This window comes from Passer montanus, unplaced genomic scaffold (genome assembly GCF_014805655.1).
Source record: "Passer montanus isolate IOZ18808 unplaced genomic scaffold, ASM1480565v1 scaffold24, whole genome shotgun sequence".
Classification (NCBI taxonomy): Eukaryota; Metazoa; Chordata; class Aves; order Passeriformes; family Passeridae; genus Passer; species Passer montanus.
This window is the reverse complement of record NW_024367037.1, coordinates 6,872,686-6,895,192: the sequence shown is the minus strand read 5'-3', so window position 1 is coordinate 6,895,192 and position 22,507 is coordinate 6,872,686. Positions and strand designations below refer to the sequence as shown.

The 22,507-nt window shown below is 40.2% G+C and overlaps 1 protein-coding gene across 5 annotated transcripts in view; it reads right to left on the bottom strand.

The window, feature by feature from the left end:
- ZNF516 (zinc finger protein 516) overlaps positions 1-22,507 on the bottom strand; it is a 102,539-nt gene that overhangs the window by 42,015 nt on the left and 38,017 nt on the right. For all 5 annotated transcript variants that reach the window (XM_039711108.1, XM_039711104.1, XM_039711105.1 and 2 more), the window contains exon 2: positions 15,553-17,571. In XM_039711108.1, coding sequence (XP_039567042.1) covers positions 15,553-17,449 — 1,897 coding nt within the window. In that variant the 5' untranslated portion in view covers positions 17,450-17,571. The remainder of the gene's footprint in view (positions 1-15,552; positions 17,572-22,507) is intronic.

The window sequence follows — 22,507 nt, the reverse complement described above, 5'->3', positions numbered from 1 at the left end:
TAAAATTACCACACCATCAGAAGGGAGTAATTTATTAATTATGTGATGATCATGTATTTCTGTTCTTTTTAGCTAGGCCTGGAGATGAAATATGAGCCTTATATGGAAAGAAGCTTTGATGACAGTCATTTATTTGGGCAAGCTTTTCCAGCTTTTTGTTTCACACAAATGATTTGTATGTTTAAAGTATTGAAATAGTTTCGTATCTAGGTATTAATAAAGAGATGTTGTCTTTTCCATCTTTTATATTTTATTAAGCTCTTAGTGAAAATGTGGCTGCTGGCTTATAAGCAATTCAAAAATAATATATATACAAGCAGGCAGCCATTTTCACAGTCTGGCAAGTAGCAGATTTCCATAAATAACAAAGAATACAGGGTCATGATATCAGCTGTTCAGAAATTTTAAAAAGTCAGATTGCTTCTATTTTTGCAGTAACTATTTGCTGGATTATTTTTATTTATGGCTTGAAACAGCATCTAGAAATGTTTTCCCTGAACTTTAGACACTGTGCTCCTGACTGACTGGCTTTCTCTCTGCTCTTTTTTCACTTGACTTCCATGTATCTGTGTCCAGTGTGAGGGCAGGGAATGGCACTGGCTCAGAAGCTGGGCCTGCAAAGGTCTGTGAATATCTGAATATGTTCCTCGTGTATTTATATGCCCAGATTGCACAGACATTGGTTATTTGTTCCCATAGATGGTCAGCTGCCCTGTTACCTGGTGCTTCAGATCAGCATTAATTGCACTGTACATCAGTTTTAGGTAATTAGACACAGCTGTATGCTTGAAAATGCTAATACGCAGTGGGAAATCCTTCTGGAAGATTTTGGTCATTAACACTTTCACAGTTCTCATATATACCATTATCTACTCCTTAATTCTCTGTTTTGATCTCTGTTTAAAGTTCCCTTACTTTTCCCTTGGGGATTTTGCCAAGCTTTCCACTTGGAAATGATTCTGTGACATTGTGACTCTGCCTCTTTCTAATAGAAAAAAACCCCATATATATTATTCTGAGAAAATGGAAGTCGTGTCCTTAAAAGATACAGCAAAAAATAAAATTTAAAAAAAAGTATTTTTGACCAACAGAAGTTAATTAACAAGATGAGGTTGCTGTGGTTTTTTTGTTTTAAATAACATACAAAATAATGTATTTCACATACTTCTTCCTCCCCAGAAAAGCTGAATTTTTCTAGAAAGAGACAGGAAGCTCCTCTTCTGGGAAAAAAACCCTAAAAACAATAAACACCAAAACTGTCTCGGATCTGCTCAATTAATTTTCTTCCCCAAACATAGGTTACAAGCCATGTTAGTTTAGAACCAGATTTGATTTTGACAATCGCATTAAATCATGATTCAGGTAACTAGAAAAAAAAAAAAATCTATGCTACAGTTATTAATCAAAATTATGAGACTATTCTTGTCATTGCTTATCTGATAATATAAAGAAGTTGGGTCTCAGACTTCTTGAAAAAATGGCTTGTTTCATTTGCTGTATTGGGGGGGTGCAAATAAAGAGGGAAGAGATTACACTGGTGATTGTGAAAGCATGAAAACTCAACGGGAAAAAAGGCATATACAAAAATAAATACAGCACAAATAAATACAGCTGAATAAAATTAAACAGGTTCATCCAGTCTGACTGCATATCTGGCATCCCAGAACCAGAGTACAGTATTAGTTAAAGAAAATGATCAAGCAATTTCTTCTTGGTTTTTAGGAGGCCAGAGAGAAGAAGACTGTAATAAGAGCAGTGAAAATATGGCAACCCCAGAAATTAGAGAAGTGTATATTGCTTTAATTTTGATTCATGAGCAAGGATTTCTTTTCTTCCTTTTTTTTCCCCTAACTGCCACTAACTGTATTTCTGGTGTTCTGCTTCAAGGGAGCACCAAGCTACTGGGGGATTTCCTAAGTGGGATTACCCGTGCTTCTTCAGTTCCTGCTGGCTGCTTGCAGTTGCACCTGTGACAACTTAACCGAGTTGGCTGTCAACGACCTGCAACCAAATGTGAAGATTTAAGCTCTCTCAGAAACCAAGCACATGGATGAAATCTAACCTCAGGGTGGGATTTCTTCCTTTGGCTAAAATCAGTAAGGACTTCTAAGTCCTAAGAAGGAACGGAAAATCTAAGCTCGCCTAAAAACTTCCGCCTTTTTGTCAGGAGTCTTGTTTCTCCATTCAGCTTTTGCTGAGGTGTAGTCACAGTGCAGAATATAATTAACTCTCGAGTAAGAGAGGAATGGGAAAACGGTTTCCCTTCTCTTCTCAGGAAAAGCCTTTTGGGGTGGGAGGGTGGGCGTCAAAGCAGAACAGCGCCAAAGGTTAAAGTAAAGAGAGGCACAATTAAGCTTTCATACAACATCTGTATCACATTTACACATGCACTCACTTCCAGGGAAGCGACAGACATCAAAACTAATGGAGAACATCCCAACTCTCCAAATGCAGGAAGAACGCTGCAGCTTTCCCAGCTGTGCTCTTGGGACTGTAAAACATGAGACTGGCAAAGGAGCCTATTTTTTATTGCTTTTACTATTGGTTTTGGCCAGGTAGTGTAACAAAGTTCTTAAACAGAGTTATCCTACTGCAGTACAAGAATTACGTACACCAGGACTACTGGAAAACAATAGCTGCAAATAAGCCTCATCATCCTCTGGATGTTATGTATAGTAATTGGTTCCAGGGTCAACACTGTGATGCTACAACAAAGGGCTGTAGCTTAAGGGTAAAGAATAAACAGCAGGAGTTAATGGAAGTTCTGTTAATATATAAATGCCCCCAAAATTAAAGAAAGACAGAAAATAAAATATTCTGTATAAATAAAACTGATTATGGATCCAACATGCAACCTTAGCTCTCAACAAGCTGTTAATTTCATTAAAGAAACAAAGCAAGTATTTCAAGTCACTGTAACAAGAAAGCAACACATTAAGATTTTGAAGCTAGTTTGACAAACACTGTGCTTGCCATGGGTGCCAATTTATTTATGTATAAAATACAGACAAAGAAAGGTGTCTGAAATTACAGTATTATTCACAAAATACCATTATTAGGGTATAGGCAACTTTGTTCAAAACACCATGTGCGACTGCTCCACTGAATCTAAACATCTGGGGCAAGTTATCCCTCTGGCTTTAGTGCCTTTGAAATAACATGCTACATTTAAGCTAAGAGGTCCAGTCACACCAGTTTTAAGTAATCATGTTTTCATAGTCCAGCACTTCATCATTTTGAATCTTTCATTCAATAACACTTTTGATAAAAATACTTTTAATCCTTTTCCCCACACAGCAGGAAAGTGAAACAGATACAAAGGTACAAATGTTTTCTTTCTAAGTATTTCTCCAAATATAACAATTATCTCCTGCCACTCATGCACTCAGATGAAAAGGTACAAAGGAACATCATTATCCTTGTGATCTGCCAGGTGAAACACTAAGATACATATCAAAATGGAATCCCTCATTAGTATGTTTCCCTATCACTTCTCCTTCCCTTTCCTATTTCCACTGTTATCAGGACCTGAAAGAAACTTTTACCTTCTTTTCTTTCACCTGCTCTGCAGCTGTGCACAGCTTCAGATGCTGGGAATGCTCATGCAGGGCTGTAGCAGGAGCACTGTGTGTCCTCCTTCTTCAATTCACTCCCACCTACTAACATAAGCAGGATGACACTGCGTTACAGCACCTTCGTCTTTGGTGCTCCACTTTTTCTCTGTGGTCACTCATTTCCTTCCTTTCAACAATACTCTGTTCCCAAATGCCAGCTGTGGCCACATAGGATGAGTTCCCACAGCATGCCAACCTCCCTGACATGTGCTGCTCCAGGCCTTGGCTATCCTTATGGACCTCCTCCCATAAGTAAGCCAACACTGTGACACCACTGATGCAAACACAGCATGCTTTTACCTCCAGCTTACTTCCTTGAGCCATTGATTCAGCTCTTTTCCAAGGCTGCTCCTAAGGTTCCCCACTCCTACACAAACCACCTATGGTTTGCAGCTGACAAGAGCCTGAAATCCAGACCCTTCAAGACAAACTCTTCTATCACTTCCTTCAACTCACAAACACATCGGAGGAAAATACAAAGGAAAATATCCCCAACCAGGTCCCATCCATCATCCAGCTCTCAGCAGCACCAGCCTGAGTGCCTGGCTTGCCCACAACAACACCGGGATACATCATAAAATGGCACTTTAGCTCACTCCCAGTTGGGACCCTCAACAAAAGAAATATGGATTGGTAATCCTACAGTGTATATGCCGTGAGATAACCTTGATATCATGCATCAGATTAAACACGTGCATGTCAGAAAGCAAATTCACCAACAGGGCAGTTACCACATTTCTGGCTTGTGCTTTAGCGTGGCTCTCACTCCCCACTACAACAGGGATCTCTGGAGGGCTGTCAACAACAGAGATCTGCTTGGAACTGTCAATGAGCTTCCAGAAGAAGCTGTTTACATCATCTGGATGCACCTCTAATAGTAACACATCATTCCCTTTACCATGTAGATTTATTTATCTATACTTGTTACATAAACTCATACACTTTCTGAATTTTTGTCTTTCTCAACAAACCTTTTTCTGCTTGATGGACTTTTTAATTACATTATGGTTTTGGCCCTTTCCAACCTTCCTTTCTTCCCTAGGTATCAGGTTTCTTTCCTTTTGGCTTCTAAAGGCCTCAAAGAAAGTTGCAAAACTGGAATTTGAGTAAATACTTTATGAAGAGTACTTTCCATGATGCCTTGGTTGAGTGAAGTCAGTATTTCAACTTACTGAATATATGCTAAGATACTTTTTTTTTAAAAAAAAAAAACACAATCTTGCTCTAATATAACTGACCAAGAAATGTCAGTATAGCAGAAAATCTTACTTGGCACATAAAAACTTCATTAGGAATTAATAGCATTTCATTTCCATTATGAGCTTTAGTATTGGACATTTGCGAGCTGATAACACATAAGATTAAATAATCCTAATAACTTGCAAAATTATATTATTATGTTTTAATTGCAATTTATGTGTCATGTCTGTGTATATTAAACTAAAAAAAGCGTAACACTCTCTACTTCCACAAAACTAACAGCACTGAGGCTTCCTGGTCAAATATATTTAGCATTACAGTAGCAAGTAAGAGATCCTCACTTATGTGCACCCATTTTGTTGTCCCAGAACAATCTAAGGAACGATTAATTTTTTCCTGTTACAACTTTACTTGTCATTCTGTGTTTGAGTATTTTTAAGGCTTCCCCAGGCTTCAACAGTACTTAAGGTTAAGACATTTCTGGGAAATTTCTGTGCATGTGGATACAGATGTGCAAGGACAAGAAACTTCTGCAAAGTATTATAAGGGGTTTAGGATTAATATGTTCCATGTGCATTGTAAGCTGTACTTCCTGAATTCTCTTTTAAGGGAAGAGACAGATCTGTTTGCTTCATTATCTAGCAAAAAAAGGCTTTACTACCTACTGAATAAAGGCTAAATCACAGAAAACTGATTATACCCTTGGTTCAGTAGTGCTACACACCTACCAAAACATGCAAAAGCCAGCAGGGAAACACAGCATCTGCTCCACTACCTTGGGGCACAGCAGCCATAGGAAGAGACGAAGTCTTTTATATCCCATTATCATTCTGAGTTGTTGCATTTAGTCCTTCACCATCATGACACTGGTGAAAGACCTCTACTGTCAAAACACCCAGAAAATGTTTCACAGGAGGAAAGAGGTGAGAGGGAAAAAAAAAAAAAAAAAAAAGCCCTTTAGACCTGAGGTTCACATTTCCCAAAGAGCCCATATATTTCCCTTGTAGTTATGCTTTTTTCTCCCCCCCAAATATTTAGGTTTTGCTGACAACAGCTTGCCTCAAATGCTATTTAAGCAGTAAGACATCACAAGACATATGCTATCCTAAGATAACACACACCTCTGAAGTGCTGTTAGGTGTAGCTGATGCCTTCAACTGCCTGATGAATTTGTTATCTCAAAGAAACACAAGGTTTGGGAGTGCCTTATATTACAAACTAACCCTAAATTTAGTCTTTAAATAAATAAATAAAATCTGTGGTTTTGCATCCTGTAATAAAAAAAAAATATATATATAAAATATTTAAAAAAATCTGAGTTGGAGTAAATCCTAAATTCTGGCTCCCAAATCTAGCTAAACTTTTTAGCTTTATACCTGCGATATGACAGAAACAATCACTTTAATGGCTATTTATTTTTCTGTTATTTGAAGTAACAGAGATAATGAAGTAATAACTCAGGTTTGAGATTACCAACCTGGAAAACAAAGTTCTGAAAGCAGGAGGGCAAATCTTTCCCCATAGGTCCTGTACAAGGATGAGTATCTTATGCTCTAAATCCATGTTGAGTAAGAACCCGTATCAAAGTTACAATAATCATCAACTGAGCGAGTACTTTTGCCTTTCACGTGGACACTTTCTCAATAGAGATTCTGCACTTTAAAAGGATGAAAGGTTGGAATTTTGCCCTCACCACTGCTAAAGCCTAACCAAAGCCATCAAAAGCATATCCACAAAAGACAATTCTGAGACTTGCTCCTCCCCTAGTCTTATCCCCTGTAAAGTTTACATGCTACTGTGCATTTCAGGATATGCAATTTACACTGGCATTGATTAGAGAAAAGAAAGATTTCCCTATTCTTCTGTAACCTCAGGCCATTAGGTGCCAAGTGGTTCAACAAAGCAGTTAACAATGATCCCAATCTTACTGCTCATATGCTTAAAATCAAGCCAGCAGTTATAGCTATTGCTGTATCAGGGCCAAAGTATTCTGCAATTTTCCAGTCCAAACCCATGCTGTCTATAAACAAGAAAAACAAATTCACCATGAATGTAAGTTCCCTACACATTTACAAATCCATTCAGGGGATTGAAAATAATGTCAATCTGTCAGTTACAAAATATGGGACAGTAGCAATCACACTGTACACCAAGTACAAGGATCCAAAAGTCTCCTTCAAAGCCTAAGGCAGTGAAAATCATAATGCAAAATTCAAAGTCTTCCTCCACAGTTTCAATAAAATTCACTATATGCTTTTCATGTCCCTAAAAAACACAGGCTTGCTGACAATAAATCTTGTAGGCAATCAAAACAAAACTGAGAATAGGAAAAGCTATTGATACTCCCATCACAAAGGGTTCCCTTACTGCAGCAAAGTTGCTCTTGACTTTTACTGGTACAACTGGTACCACAGTCAGGCTCTTTTACAGCACAGTGATCCAGAGCCTGAATGAGACTACTGGGTTAAAAAGTAATAAAGTGAAGTCAAGTGAAACCTAGTAAAACTTGTATTTGTAAAACACACCTGCAGAAAACAAATTATCCACTAAGGCTAGGCCCAACCACACATTGCTTTTATATACTGTGCAGCCCTGGAACTCCCCTACATTTCACATCCCAGAATTCAGCCCATCCCATCCACTGAGTGTATCTACTGCCAAACCTAATGCAGTAAAAAAGAAAATTTGACTTCTGATCAAGGGCAAACTATGAACCATAATGTTAAGAACCGCAAAAAGATTTAACATTAAAGACATTTATACAAGCCCCTCGTTAGCTGTCATTTACAGATCAGCAGAATCCCACTAAGCACAGTCATGGAGCTACCAAAGTATTTGGGAATCAGAATAAAACACTACCATCACAATTTTCATCGTCTGAATCTAATCTCTAGCTGGGGGAGGCAGTCCTCACTCACGGATCAGAAACTGCTTGAAAATAAAAGCACTACACAATGTGATCTTTTGACTGTAAATGTCACAAAGCAGTATTTCACACGCTACAGTCTGATGTAATAGAAACATCCAGTACAAAAAAATTACCAGAGATGCTAAACTGACGTTTACAAGGCAACAAGGTCAGAGCAGGTGTCAAGAAGTGAGGGATTTGTTAAAACTGAGGTTCTATGCAGGACAATTTCCAAGTGCACATTCCTATAGGCAGACATTTATTGTATTTACTGAGGAAGAGCTAAAAGCCCAGTATCAACACTGGAATCCCTGTGCAACTGACTTAAATATAAAGGGATATTTTTGAATGCACAAACTGAAACCAAGATGGCCAATACCTTTCCACACCCTTGGAAATATATCTTTTTTTTTAATGCCAGTGTATGGTAAGTGTGGAATGATGACTGACAGCTCAGGAAGGAATAAATGAAGACATAAGCAATCCTTTGAAGGAGCTCTTGGGACAACATTTCCAAAAACTGTGAAAGTAGTAGTATGAAGAAATAATCTTGGGCATTTTATATACGCTTCAGGGCAAAGCTTATCCTACTATGACCTACCTTTAAGAAACCACACTTCCTTACATCCTAAGAGATAAAATAAAGGCTGGGTAAACCTATCACTCTCTTAGCATCTTGTACCATTTTTCTTCCAAGCTGAGCTGTGTTTTTGCTTATATCACAAAAGCACAGCTACAATAATCTGCCTAAATAATACTTCTATCTCACTGTGTCACTTGTAATTGTATATGGTAACCTGCAAAAAAGGAACACTAACATTTAAAGCTAAATAAGCAGAAATATCTTTGACATGCACTAAGTTCTTCTGCACTTAACACCCTCACTGAAATGTTTACAAGGAATAAAAGTAGTACTACAGTTGGTCTAATAACTTCAAAATGCTGCTTAAGAAATTCTCTCTGAGCAGCAATAAAGGCAATCTGTCACGACAAGCCATTAATCTACTGAAGTATCCCAAGCTCAGCCAGCAATCCTTAGCTCTGACTTGAGCTGACTGTGTGTTATCTGCTCCTCATCACCATGCCTCAATTCAAGAGGAACTTGAATTGCTGTTTAACACTCTTGCTGGCCACCCACATTACATGGGACTGAGTAAAACAGGCCTTGGTAATGCAGAGCAAAGTGTGGTAATCAGGAGGAACACAGTAGAATTTACCTAAGATTCCTACAGGGCAATTGTTGCATGTTCCTTAGTCAGTATGATGTCAGGTTAATGGATAGCATTAAAGGGTACAGACTGCTTTATGCCAAAGCATTGCTGCCCTGCTCCAATCAAACACTTCCTGCACGGATTTGCTGAAGCATAGCTCCCTCCCACCATCAGCCTAAAATACAGAAGGGGCAAGCAACTTCATGTGTGTGAGGTGCCACCTGGCAAGGGAGGTTTTAACCACTTTTTAGTGGTGTAAGTCCCACGGCTTTTCTCTCCCTCTCCTCTCAGTACACACTGCATTGATCCTGGCTGCCAGAATTCTTCTTGCTATCCATTTTCTTGGGACAGTCAGCATAATTTACATTTTGTTCTGTTTCCTCAGTAGGTATTCCCATTAAGATCAACCCACAGTTAAAGACAAATAGAATCAAAAAATACTGCTGAGGGCAACACCACAGGAATGTGCATACTCACGTAGAAGATACCATCTGCAGTCCTGAGGAGAGTCCAAAGAGGGAGGAAAGAGTGCAAAGGAGAGGAAAAAGTAACAAGTGGCTACTGTGGAGATAGATACACACAGGCCTGTACTGGTCAAAAATGATGGTTCAACCTGCAGTGTTTTGCAGAGAAACCTCAGATCATGAGAAAGTACCACACTGCATACAACTTTGCTAACATGCATCATCACTGGACTGTCATTACAGTCCATTACACTGGACTTGCATTGCAGCAAGGCAGATAGGAAAGAGAAATTTCTAAATGCTATTAGATGTGTTCAAACTAGGTAACAAAGTAGGTAACGGATCTAGTCCAAATCTGCTTTAAGGAACAGCTAAACTCTGCTAAGCCCCAACCAACATCTAATGGATCTCTATACTGCTAGCACAGGGTCTTTGCCTCTGCTCAACTTCCCCTATGATTTGAAGCATCAATTTGCCTGTAATTCCAAGTCCCAGAGTTTCATTGATCTCACTGGAGTTAAGAATCCAAACAATGAGTTTGAGTTATAAAGCTGAAAGGGTTTATATTCCAACAACCCCCCCACAGCAATGCCCAAATTAACTGGTGAACGTGTGAACAGATAACACTCTTATCTTCACAGTTCTGAGACACTGTTCCTTCTTGAAACAGCCTTATTTCTTGGAAGCCTGGGGCAATAGTTACCAATTGTCCAGCACTGAAACATTCTCCAGTTTGTTATATGCTCCTTCAGCAAACTAAATAAGCTAAATAACTTAAACATACTTAAGACTGTACATATAGAACAAGATATCATTTGGTGTAAAATGCCCCAAGAGCACTGCCCTTAGCAGCACGATACTGTGGGATTTACACTAAGTGAGAGTCTGGCATGAGAAGCATCTGAAGTAAAATTAATCAAGACATGTAATAAAAATGTTTGACTTTTACATAGTGGAGAGACCTCCCTTTGCCGACAGAGAAACACTTTTTCATGTAAGAACAATGAAGTCCTGGTACTGGATACTGGCAGCTGTTCCATACACTCATGCTAGCAACAGAAAACATTTACTAGAACTAACTCTGTTCTCTGGAATTACTATACATTTTTATTTTCCTAATTTCATTTGCTTAGCTGTTTCATTCCTATTGTTGCTTTCCTCCCAAAAATTACAGCCTTGCTGCTTTACTAAAATATTAAAGCAATTCTAAACCACTTTTACTTTTGAATTATTTTACATCAAAAGACTTCCGAAAATATGCACTTTTCAATAAAGTTCCAGTTCCTGGACTTATTATAATTCATATCTAAGCAAAACAAAGTCCAAATGTATGCTTCATGAATCTCCCCTACTCTTTTTCCTCAGAGCTTGCTAACGTTATGTTTCTATTCAAGCATTCCAGTTCATATATAGGATTTCCATGTAACAGGCCTGGGAAAAATGGTATGTGTTACATCCCCAAGACTGTATAACCTGTAAGCAATTCACAGGCAGCTGTCTCTTCTTCAGTTTACTAAAAAAAGGATACTGAATCAGTCTCTGGCCATGCTCTTCTAAAGAGTTTTTGAAATGTAACAAACATAAAGAGGTCCAGACCTTCTGGATTTCACATGGAAATCTTCTTGGGAGTGACCCACCTCAGCATAGCACATGATGAGCCTTTACAGCTTCAGTGCAAGCCACAAGTGCTGGCACTGCTTTGGAGGGTCTGAACTCCAATGCCACAGCACACCCCTCTTCAGCCCCCCATCCTCCCTGAAACCTCATCATGGGGCCCAGCTCCCTTCACCAAGGTCCCTCTGCCTTCCCCCATTCTCCTTTCTCTCCACCCTGCACCTTACTCCCATCTCATCCCACTCCTTCATGGTGCTCATGTTCTAAGCAGGTCCCACCATAGCGCCAGTGATTCCTGAGGTAAACCAAGCACAGCCACACACCACTGTTTTGTATTCACTGTTTTGAGGGTTTTTTTATATTCTGCAGTCTTGTGTCCACCTCAGCCAGGTCACCAGCTTCTTGTGCTGAAAGCAGTATTGGTACAGGGCCCAGCACAACAGCCCTCACTCGCAGTCAGCCCAGTGCAGTACAAACGTGTCTGCAATACAGGTGAATCAGTCTCTCCTTAAAGCATTTCAAAAAATCAGAGGAGTCCAAGAGAAGGGAAAAAAAAGGCAAAGAGAAGGGACAGCAGTGGCAGGAGATAAAGGAAATAGAATACACAAGTTGGCTTTCACTGGAAGCAGCATTCCAAGGCAATACATCCTCTCCTCTCCTTGATGTCCTTCCTTGATACGGCCATGTTAGAAGCAGCATTCCTCTCCATTATTCCTATATAACAGTCCTTTTCCTTTCTTTTTTCCTTTATTTTCTTTGTTTTCCCTTCCTAGATTAACTTTAACATTTACTTCTAGACCAGACTGACACATACATGCAAGAGGAAGTACCACCTGGATGGCACTTCCTCACTGGCTGGGCTATCTCAGGTCTGTGCTTTTACTCCATGCTTGCCAAGAACCAAGAGGTAATTAAATTCTTTTCACTTCCTCATCTTTCCACCTGCCAACAGCAGTCACAGCCTCAAAAATTGTTCTTTCTTCATTTCAGGACTGACATATAGCCTAATGTAACAAACCCAAACACCTTCACTGATAAAACCACCATGGCAATGAAGGGGCTCATGCCTTAAAAATACTAACCAGCAAATTACTTTCATATCTCTAAAACTACATTAGGTGAGAAGACAAAAGATTATAAAAACAGTGTTTTCCTTTCACTTTTATCAACACATATATAATCCCTCACTATTCTCTCAGTCCTATCTCTGGGGTTCTTCTCAAGGAAAAACAAAAGTAATTTAAAAAACCCAGCCAAAAACCTCAGTTTGAGGAAGAGGTAAGCAACAATCTACAAATGGTTCACACAGCTTTGGATGCAACTCGGTGAACATTCAGGTACAGTTTTGCAAGAGGCTTGAATGATAAATAAAAATGAAGAATCATCTGGGGCAGGAATACCTCAAAAACATTCAAAGTCTGGTCTCAGGGAAGCAAAAGTGCTCTGAGCCACCTCTTCCCACACAGCTGTCACACAAAGCACAAATACTTCATGAGTGATCTCTGCATGACAGGTATCACACAGTACACTATGTGTAGCTCTACAAAACTCATATTTACCCTCCCTCCAACCAGACGAAGCACACTTTGTAGTCAGCCCAGCAGCTGATAAACTGGGTTTGCAGCACTACACCCCAGTGCCTGAGATGTTACTGACAAAGGCAGTAGGGGCAAATTCCTGTTTAAAGGAGTGCCTGCCATAGAGCCTCTCAACCCCAATTCTTGCTCTTCTCCCAGTGAGTCCTGTCAATAATCCCTGTTCCAGCCCCTACACCTGCTGGCCCTAAGTGACCACAGAGGTGTCCTGCCAGCTTCCCTGCTGCAAGACCCCATGCGTCAACAGCACTCCTCAGATTATTAAGAATTAAATTCACAAAGGAATACTTTCAGCTGAGTCAAGGACAGAGCCTTCAATACTTGGCAGTCTCAAGGCCCTTCTATGACACAGGATAACATAGCAATGCATGGAAGGGAGAAACAGAATAAATATAGGAAAGTAAAAAAAAAAAATAAACAACCCACCCAGCAGATATTGTATAACCTTTTGAGTAGCACAAGATTTTCCTGATTACGGCCTGAGTGAAAATAATGATGTAGAAATAATTTCAGGAACAGGAACTGAGAGCCCTGCTTGTCTGCCTCCACTGGGGATGAAGTCTATCCATGGGGCTGGTGCTCTATTCTTGATGGAAAATCTTCACCTGGAAAAGTAACTAAAAAAAGCTGCAGCAAAGGATAGCAAACTACAGCAGTTCTAGGACAAAATGTGCTTCAAGGCCACACCAGAACACCTCATTTTTGCAGGCACATACATGAGGGCAAATATGGCCTATATTCCATATTTGGAATTTCCAACAATACCTTAAGTTATTGTTCATAGGGGAGGGAAAAAAAACCCCTCTTGAATTACAGCAGAATCTGGAAAAGAATAAAATTAATATTACAGCTTGCTGGACAGAAGGACTCCAGTTCCTTAGAACACAATACCAGGGCAGTGCCAATAAACCTCCATACCAAAAAGATACAACTGGGAAACTTTAGTCCTGAACATTTACCTATGAGAACACCTTTTATACATAACAAAACAAATAAGCAAAAAAACCTTAAACTTTCTTTCAAATTAAAAAACTCTATAATTTGTAAAAAATGTTCCCTTTGTTGAGATAGTGATTTGAGTTAAATAACCTCTAGTAATAGGCAACATTTCTCTTGCACTGAAACATTTCTCATTAGCCAATTAAATACTTCATTAGCTCTTCAGCTGTGATGTTAGCAAATATAAAATGCAGCAGCCACCCTCCCAGCCCATCAATGCAAATATATCCCTTTTCCAAAACATGCCTTTATTCAGGCCCATCAGTTTGCTGCTTCTTTACAGTTAAAGCAAACAAGGATCAATTTGGTACCCAAAGAAGTGCGTTTCCAGTTGCTGGCATCAGTTAAGCCAGTAACTTTAATTCCTATTAAAGAGCAAAGTGCTGTGTGACTAACTCTCCCCTTTCGGTCCTGCAGCAAGAGCTCAAAGCCGGAGTTGAGGCAAGAACCAGAACAGGCAAAGATATGAGACAACTCTTCCTGTTAGAAATAAAATATGGAGAGCATATAACAGTTTTCCTATTTGGACATCATACGAAGAAGTGTTGCAGTGTTTTTAGCCCATGTCCAGAGAGATGGTTTGCCATCACAGCAGTTCTGATTGCAGCACTGTACATTACACTGGTGAAACATGGCAGCCCCATTTAACTCTAGACAAATCTGCAGTTTTATCACCACACCTTGTGTCAGCTGTACCAAAGTATTTCAGGTGGCAGCTACTGGAACTTGCACACAAAGTAGGCAGGTGCCCAAAAAGAAATTTAATTGTTCAAGAATCCAAGAGCATGTGGGAAAGCCAAATTCTGAGTCTTTTAAACATGCAAGTAATCACACCGCAAATATTTAAGAATCTGTAGGAATCTAGCTTGTCACTAGACTTTCTGGAGTTGTTTTTTTACGAAAAGGTGAAAAAGCAAAAAAAAAAAAAAAATTGGTGTTCATGGATTAATTTGAATACATCCACCACTGCTTCAAAAGTTTATGAAAAACACAGTAATTCACATTTCTGGAAAATGTTGCTTTGTTGCTGTGTAGTGTGAAGCCAGGAGAAAAGGCAACATTATATAATATCTGAGAGAGCAAGGTAATTGAATAAACCCACTCTCTTCCACAATGGTGCAGATTACTTCATCCACGATGGTCTTGAAAATGAGTTTAACTCTATAGATAACTATGTTCTTTGTGACAAAAGGAATGAAAATGAGAGGAAACCGTTTTTGTTCACCAAACAGAAAACAAACAAAAACCAGCAGAAGGGCTAGTAAGGAAAGAATGGTTAATCTCACAGTTCTAAAAGGGTATTATAAACAAAGCATGGTGAACAACAAAAATAAAGGATTAAAAAAAAAAGATATGAAAGTGCTTAATGGTGTTCTTTTAAATATTTACTTTGCTGCTATTTGGAGAATAATTTGTTCCATTTAGTAGCATTGGGCTCAAAGGACTGTTTTAATCCAGAGAGATTAATTATAGCCTTTGGAGTTATAAACACAATTTGGGAAGTGAAGCGGAGAAGAGGAGAGAGACTCCTCTCACGCTGGTGTTTTAACAAGTTTATGTGCTTTGGGGCTACGCTACACAGGCTACACTTGTACACTGCAGGCAGAACACTGCACAGCACACCCATGAATTGTGGAGAAACAGCCCCCGAGACATCCACGGGGCTACCCTGAATATCCTACAGTGTTGCTATAGGCAACTAAAATACTTCTCAAGTGCCCTTCACCAAAATATAAGTTCACCGGCACATTACAAAAATGTCATCTCGCTTTTATTACCTGCCCCAGAAAGGAGCTGCCACACTGAGACAAGCAGTAGACACGGGGTCTCTAACACCTCTCACTCACACGCTTTCACGTATTTCTCCCTCTGGTCATCCCTATGTCCCAGACCAGGAGACACGGGGACCAGCAACAATTACTAGGGCAAAGCTGGGACAGATCTTACCTAGCAAGGGATGGGCTGCTCCCTCCTCCGAGCTTTCCTCAGCCCCCTCCTCTCCCAAGCCAGAGGTGGCCGAGTCCTCCGGGGCGGATGCAGAGCCAGGAGTGCTGGGCCCGCTGACGGACCCTGAGTCCCCTTCCTCACTGCTGGAGCCGTAGCGGTCCGGCTGGGCGGCTGTCCCGCCCTCGCTGCAGCTCCTGCGCTCCTTGCGGTGCACCCGCGAGTGCAGCACCATTTGGTGGTAGGTGCGGAAGATCTTCCCGCACTCGAAGCACTCCGTGGACTTGTTCTGGGTGGCCCGCCGGCTCTGCCGCGAGGCAGGGCGATAGTCCAGATCCCCGGGGCCAAGCGGGCAGCTCTCCCCCGCCGGGACACTGCCGGTTTTCTCCAGGCGCCCACTGGTGCAGCTCTTCTTCTTGGGGTTGCTGGGTGAGTCCTGGTCTCGCTTGCGCTTCTCCTGGTTGACAAGGATATACTCCCTCTTATCCTTGTCGTAAGTCACGTCTGCATCTGCCAGGGCCTCATCCCATCCCACATACTTCACATACTCTGAGGGCTCCACTACTTTTCCTTTGGTGGCCAGCTGCCAAGCTTGGTAGCTACTGACCGGATCCAGCTCAGCTACTCTTTTCCCAGACTGTCCTCTCGTAACTCTATCCAGCCCTACAGATGGCCGTAGATTGAGACACTGCAAGAAAAACTGCTTGGTTACCGAGGAGCTCAGGCTCCCATCAGTCAAGCCCTCAGCTTTATCCCCGGTGCTGCCCGGCTGCACACGGTAGTGAACAGCATTATGCACTTTCAGGCTTTCCATATTTGTAAACAGATTTCCACACTTGGTGCAAACTTCATACAGAGATAGGCCAGTCACAATTGTCTCCTCTTGTATCACGTCATTGATAGTGGCAATCAGCTCCAAATCATTTTTTGGTTTGTTTTTGCTGCCAGACCTGGGGCCATGCGACTTCATGTGGTTTTTGAGAAACCAGGGCTCCTTGAATCTCCTGCCACAAATATGGCACCCATGATCAAATGACCCCCTGTGCTTTTTCATGTGAGCTTTCAGGAACCAGGTTTGACTAAAGGTCTGACCACAGACTTCGCAAGGGAACTCGCCCACATTCAGCTCACTCTTGCAGTTCTCGGTGTAGGTCTCCCCATTGGGGACCTGAGCTGTTATATGGTCTTTCTCTATGTGGTTTAACAGCGTCTCCTCCCTCAGGGTCATGTAGCTGCACAACCTGCACTTGAACGGTTTGTGGACCTGGTGCAGGTGCTGCTCCAGGTCCTTCTTCCTTTCGAATTTGTTTTTGCAGAAGGTGCACTGGTAAGAGGTCAGCTTGTCATCCTCCTCAGCTGGTGCCGTCTCTGTGACCTCCTTCTTGCTGCTTCTCAACAAGATCTTGCTGCTATCAACCGGAGTGGCACCGTTCAAGATCTTGTTGCAAGCAGACGTGCTTTTAGTGGGGCTGGTGCACCCGCCAAGGCCCTCTGAAACGCCCATCTCCCCCAGCTGTGCCTCTCCCATCTCTGCCTCGTGCCCCTGACTTAAAGTGCCTGTCCTGTGACTGCGGATGTGAATCTTCAGGTTGCCCTTTTGGGAAGCTCTGTGATCACAGTAAGGGCATTTGTAGGGCTTCTCACCTGTGTGCTTCCTCATGTGCTGTGACAGGGAGCTCTGAAAAGGGAAACTTTTACCGCAGATGCAACAGCTGTGGCACATGGTCTTGTCGGCATCCACGTCGTTCTTGCTTAGCTTGCCAGGGCTGGAGGATCTCCGTAACTCCATTTCTGCCTCTCTGCTACGATCCATCTGTGTTACTGCAACAGGAGGTAAGCGGGGCAGGAGGACAAAAGCATGTCGGGCAGCAGAGGAGGGCTGGACCGCGTTCTCAATCATACGGTTCTGCAGGGAGGTGTTCTATTGCTTCATTCTCAGGGTAACGTTTCTTTCAGCCGCTCCACAGAGCCCACAGCACCAATTTATTCCTGTGTGCTTTGTAAGCAGAAGGCATAGATCACCTGAAACAAGAACAAAATCATACAAATGTACAGATTCTTAAATATATTCAAACCTGTTCATGTTTTGAATTCCACAGCTTCCATCACTCACTCCGCACTCAGAAGCACACCATATGACAATCTATTGCACCAAAAGGCAGTAGTTCCTCTTTTTGTTGGTATTCTACACTTCAATGACAAGCATAATTACTAAATAAGTAAAATCCATAAAAGAGCAAATACTCATTTCCATACACTGACATCAGTGTCTTGAACGAAGTGTAAACTTTAAAAATATTTTTTGTTTTAAAACCAGGCAGAAGTGGCTAAAAATACACCTTAAATGAGGAAAACATTTCTTGTGGGGGTTATTACACTTTAAATCTGTGGCTTTACCATCATGTGTAATTTCATGTAAAATACTTACTTGCCAAAGATAAAAGGCTTTCCTAGAGACTTTAGTAAGTATCATATTGCTGCTGGCAACTGCCTTACTTTGTGTCTCAGACAGCTCGGCTGTGCTTGAAGTGGCAGGCACAGAAAGGCGCAAAGGCTGAGGACGCGCAGTACTTTGATTACAGAGCAAACAAGAATGCAGAGCCTGACAACACACTCAAGAAAACTAGAAGTTATTTCCTGCTGGACAGTGAACTAAAAAGACCCTCCAAGTATAAATTTTAGTCTCAAACTAACAAAGCAAAGTGATAATGTAGCGATCAAATTACCTCAAATGTGAGTGATTTATGTCAACATGACACACAGGAAATGACACCACCACCCACCTCAATGAAACAGAATTTCAACCATAAACAAACAAACAAACCAAGAAAAAACTCTGATTAACAGAGCAGACTAATAAAAGTTTAAATATTTTTTTATCTCTTCATGAATAAATGCAAGGGCCAGTATCTTAGTGCAAGATGAAACACACCAGCACCTTGTATACAGCAAAAAACAACAGTCATAATGCACATAGGCTGTTTCTTTTCCAATTACTACACTGTAAAACAAAATCTTCCCCTCCTCATATCCTCATTAAGGACTACAAACACCACATGACTAAGATCAAAGGACACAGCATTCTCTAATGAAGAGAACTGATCTATTGCCACATTAAGAAAACATCAGCTTCTTAAAATGTAGCTAAAAATATGCAGCGCACTAATGAGACCATGTATTCCCACATCCATCACTTGACATCTATGACTCAACAAAGAGCTACAGATCTACAGCTGAAAATTTTAAGATTTCTCACTATTCACCTCTTCAACAGTAAATAAGCAGTCTAACCACATCACCAGCAGGAGCTAAACAAAAAGCAAGACTGTCGCAATGCTCATCTCAGTTACAGGCTACAGAAGAATTTCATTACATTTAATTTAATCTAGCCCTCTTATTTGCTACAAGACATTAATTTCTGGGCTGGATTTTCTGCATATCTAGTATCCATTTAGCATGTTAGGGAGTTCTCAAACAGCATCAAACTCAAACTACCTTTCCCTCAGAGAACTGACAATAACATTTAAGGGATGAGTTACAAAAGCAATTTCATTTCTTGAATGAAGCAGTTTTTAATTATTAAAAAAAAATAGGTATCTAAAATTCCGAAGTCCATATAAGCAGGAAGTTTACAAACTACAGAATCTGAACTAATCTTCGAAATTAGTAATTTAAAATCAAACAAAGACAGCCTCAGAAGAAACTTCCTGGGTGAATAAAGGATGTCAGCCACACCAGAAGGTACAAACACACCACACAGAAAGTGCAAGTTTATATTGCCCATCAGTGGAAGAAACAACTTAGAGTAACATCTTATTTATCTGACACACAACCTAAAATTGCCAAGTAACAACCCATACTGTCTTATAATCAAAGATTTTACCTAGAAATCATTAAATCATAAAAAGAAACACCAGGTTGAACTATTCTATGCTAAATGCAAGCAACAGCTTCTTCTGAAATGTTCCACACCTTTCCAAAAAAAAAAAAATAAAGCTTTGGGAACAAATTTTTTTCCATTTATTTAATACATTGTTTTCAACATTCTTAACTTTCTACAGCTTATACCAGTAAGGATATTGCTTCTATTGGCAGGATGATTTTTAGACTAACAACTTTTTTTTTATTATTTTAAAATGTAGGGCCCATTTTAACTTAACTTTCTGCAGTGTTTCCTGTTTGAAAGTTCAAAAGAGCTTTAAGAGCCAAGCTTAGACAAGAATGCTGGACACAGCAGTCCAAGCACATGTAGATCCAAAGCTTCAGAGTCCCTTTGTTTACTTGGCCACAGATTCCCTGGGCTTAGTTTTGACATATTTCACTTTAATTATTTATAGCATTTTCATTAATGAAACTTAGTTATGAAAATGAGGCTATGAAGAAAGCATTACTTATAAGAAGGGTATTAGCCACTCACAGGAGATCCCCGTAGTCCTGTATTAAATTAGGCCTGAGGGGGGAAAATGTCAGACTTAAAAACTACTGGATAATTTTATACATCTAAAATACTTCATGGAAGTGTTACTGTCTTCACAAAAATAATCTGAGAATTTTTTTCATCTTTATTAGTTAATCTTGCTCAGTGCACTGCAATCTGTGACTTAGAAGTTGGAATAAAGCATTCCTAGACTTGAATTATTCTAATTCATGCACACGTACGACTCACAAAATTTCAGGTCTGATATTCCACAGACAAACTTCTAGGGGGATGAAGGGTGTTCACCCAATCTGAGCTTGCCTTACACAGTACATGGAGGTCAATTTTTGGCTTTGAGTAAAATATACAAACAGCTCACTTCTCCCTCCTCATATCATTTGAGTGGCTACTTAGAAGTAATTCTTCCAGAGGGGTCTCTCTGCAGAACAGCAAAGCTGGTTCATTGAAAAGTAGTAAATAAAATTAAAACTTTGGAAAAAAGCTTCAATTTAGAAGTCTGAACATACAAAATACAGGAAAAAACACCTCTAAAGAATCCTAACAATAGAAAATAACATTCTGTCTTAATAATTCTTACCTTGGGATTAAATACTAAACATTAAAGATGGCATAATGGATGTAAGACAAGGAGTAAATCAAACAACACGAGTTACTCTTTTGTGAGAAGTAAAATTTTGCCATAGTTATCTTTGTTTCTTTCAGCTGTGATGCTAAAAAAGGTTGTATTTTGAAATAATTTCAAATTTTAAAGTATTCTGAAATAATTCTCTATCAGCACACCTCCAGCTACCCTCAGGCTACTGAAAGTGTTTCAGGTGACAACCAGCATCCCTTCACTGCTTTGGTTCAAACTCACCCCACAGTTCCATAGCACTGGCTCATCACACAGAATCCATAGCAGAGTCACACCCAGCCTGCAGATTCCTCCCAGACTGTCACAGCACAGAAACCCCCACATGCCTCAGAGAGGCAAGCCATAAGAAAACACAAGTGAACGTGAACCATAACTCAATACATGGTCTTTAAAAATATTGTATATGTCTCAATGGTACTGCAGTCTATGCCAAATGCCATCCAGCTACTTGGGGGAGCTGTGATGCACTAAGGGGCATAGGAATTAGATTCAGTTAATTTTGTTGAACTAGGTTCATGTAAGAAGCAGCTGGCCGGTATCCATGAGGCATTTTCAGCCCCTCTAAAATACACTTATCATCACTGTTTACACATGAGTTTGGTATATAAAGCAAGATGGAAGAGAAAAATGAACAAAGACCCAAAACCAGGAGGAGTGGTGTGCTGAGAAATAAATGCCTTTGCACAGCCAAATATTTTAGTTATAAGGTTTCTCCCCACACCATTGCCTCACTAGATTCTTTGACTTGACCCACTTGGGAACAAATAAAAACAAATTTTGTTTTATTCCCTGGTGCCCCCAAAGGGAAAACAAGCTTTCCTACACACTTAAAGCAAGTACTTGTCAGAATCTACTCTATTTCAAACATTTAGGCATCAAAACTCCTTTGGTTTTTAAAACTAACTTGGACTGAGTAGTTTCCTTTCAGAGAAAGCACATTTGACCAAAGTGACTTCTCTCACCACACAGCCCCAGCATCTTTTCCATCACCATCCATGGCTTTCCCAGTGAGGCTGTGGTAGCCTGTCCCTGCTGATAGCTCAGCAGGTACCCTGCTGCACTGTCTTCTGCAAGAAGGTGAGAAGGTACCCTGCTCACCACATCTGCAAGACCCTCATTTAGCCTTGCAATGAAGCATGCCCAGAAGTGCAGGGAAGGACCACTTTGTGTAACATAGGAGCACTCTGAAATATATATTACTCTTCTCTTCATCCCACCCTCATACGCTGGAAGAGGACCAGGTATTGAGGACTGCCCACAGGTCCTCAAAGGGAAGACACAGCCTCCTAAGAACCTTTTGTGCCTCTTGGAAAACAATTAATAAAAAGAGAAATTGCAAATAAACAACACAGGAAAAATTGGGGGGGAGAATAAATTAAGACAAAAAGAATTCAAAAGATACCACACTGGAAAAGTAATTGCAAATTCCCTTCTTACATACAAATATGCTGTGCAGTGTAGACAGAGAAAAACATAGAAAATTATTCCTGTTTCAATACAGAACAAGCAAAATATGTATTTCTTTTCAATTTCTCCTCAATTAAATATTACTTAAAAAATCATACTGCATGATCTATAGTGGCAAGAAGGGAAAACTCTTCAGCAATAAAGAAGAAGATACAATTTGGGAAGCTACACATAACTATTCAAACACCATGCTGTATATTTTAAAGCAAACTTTTTTCAGTCTGGGTGTATTTTAAGTCGCATCTGAAAGATAAATGTACTGGAGAAATAATCACTCTTCTAATCTCCAAGAGGTCTGAACATACACTGCAATCAGTCCACCATGTTCCTCTGCCAAGAGCAACAAGGACTTTAAACAAAAAGAAAAAAAAAAAAAGAAACCTATGGGAGGCATGATCATGTTGAAAAATAATCTCAAT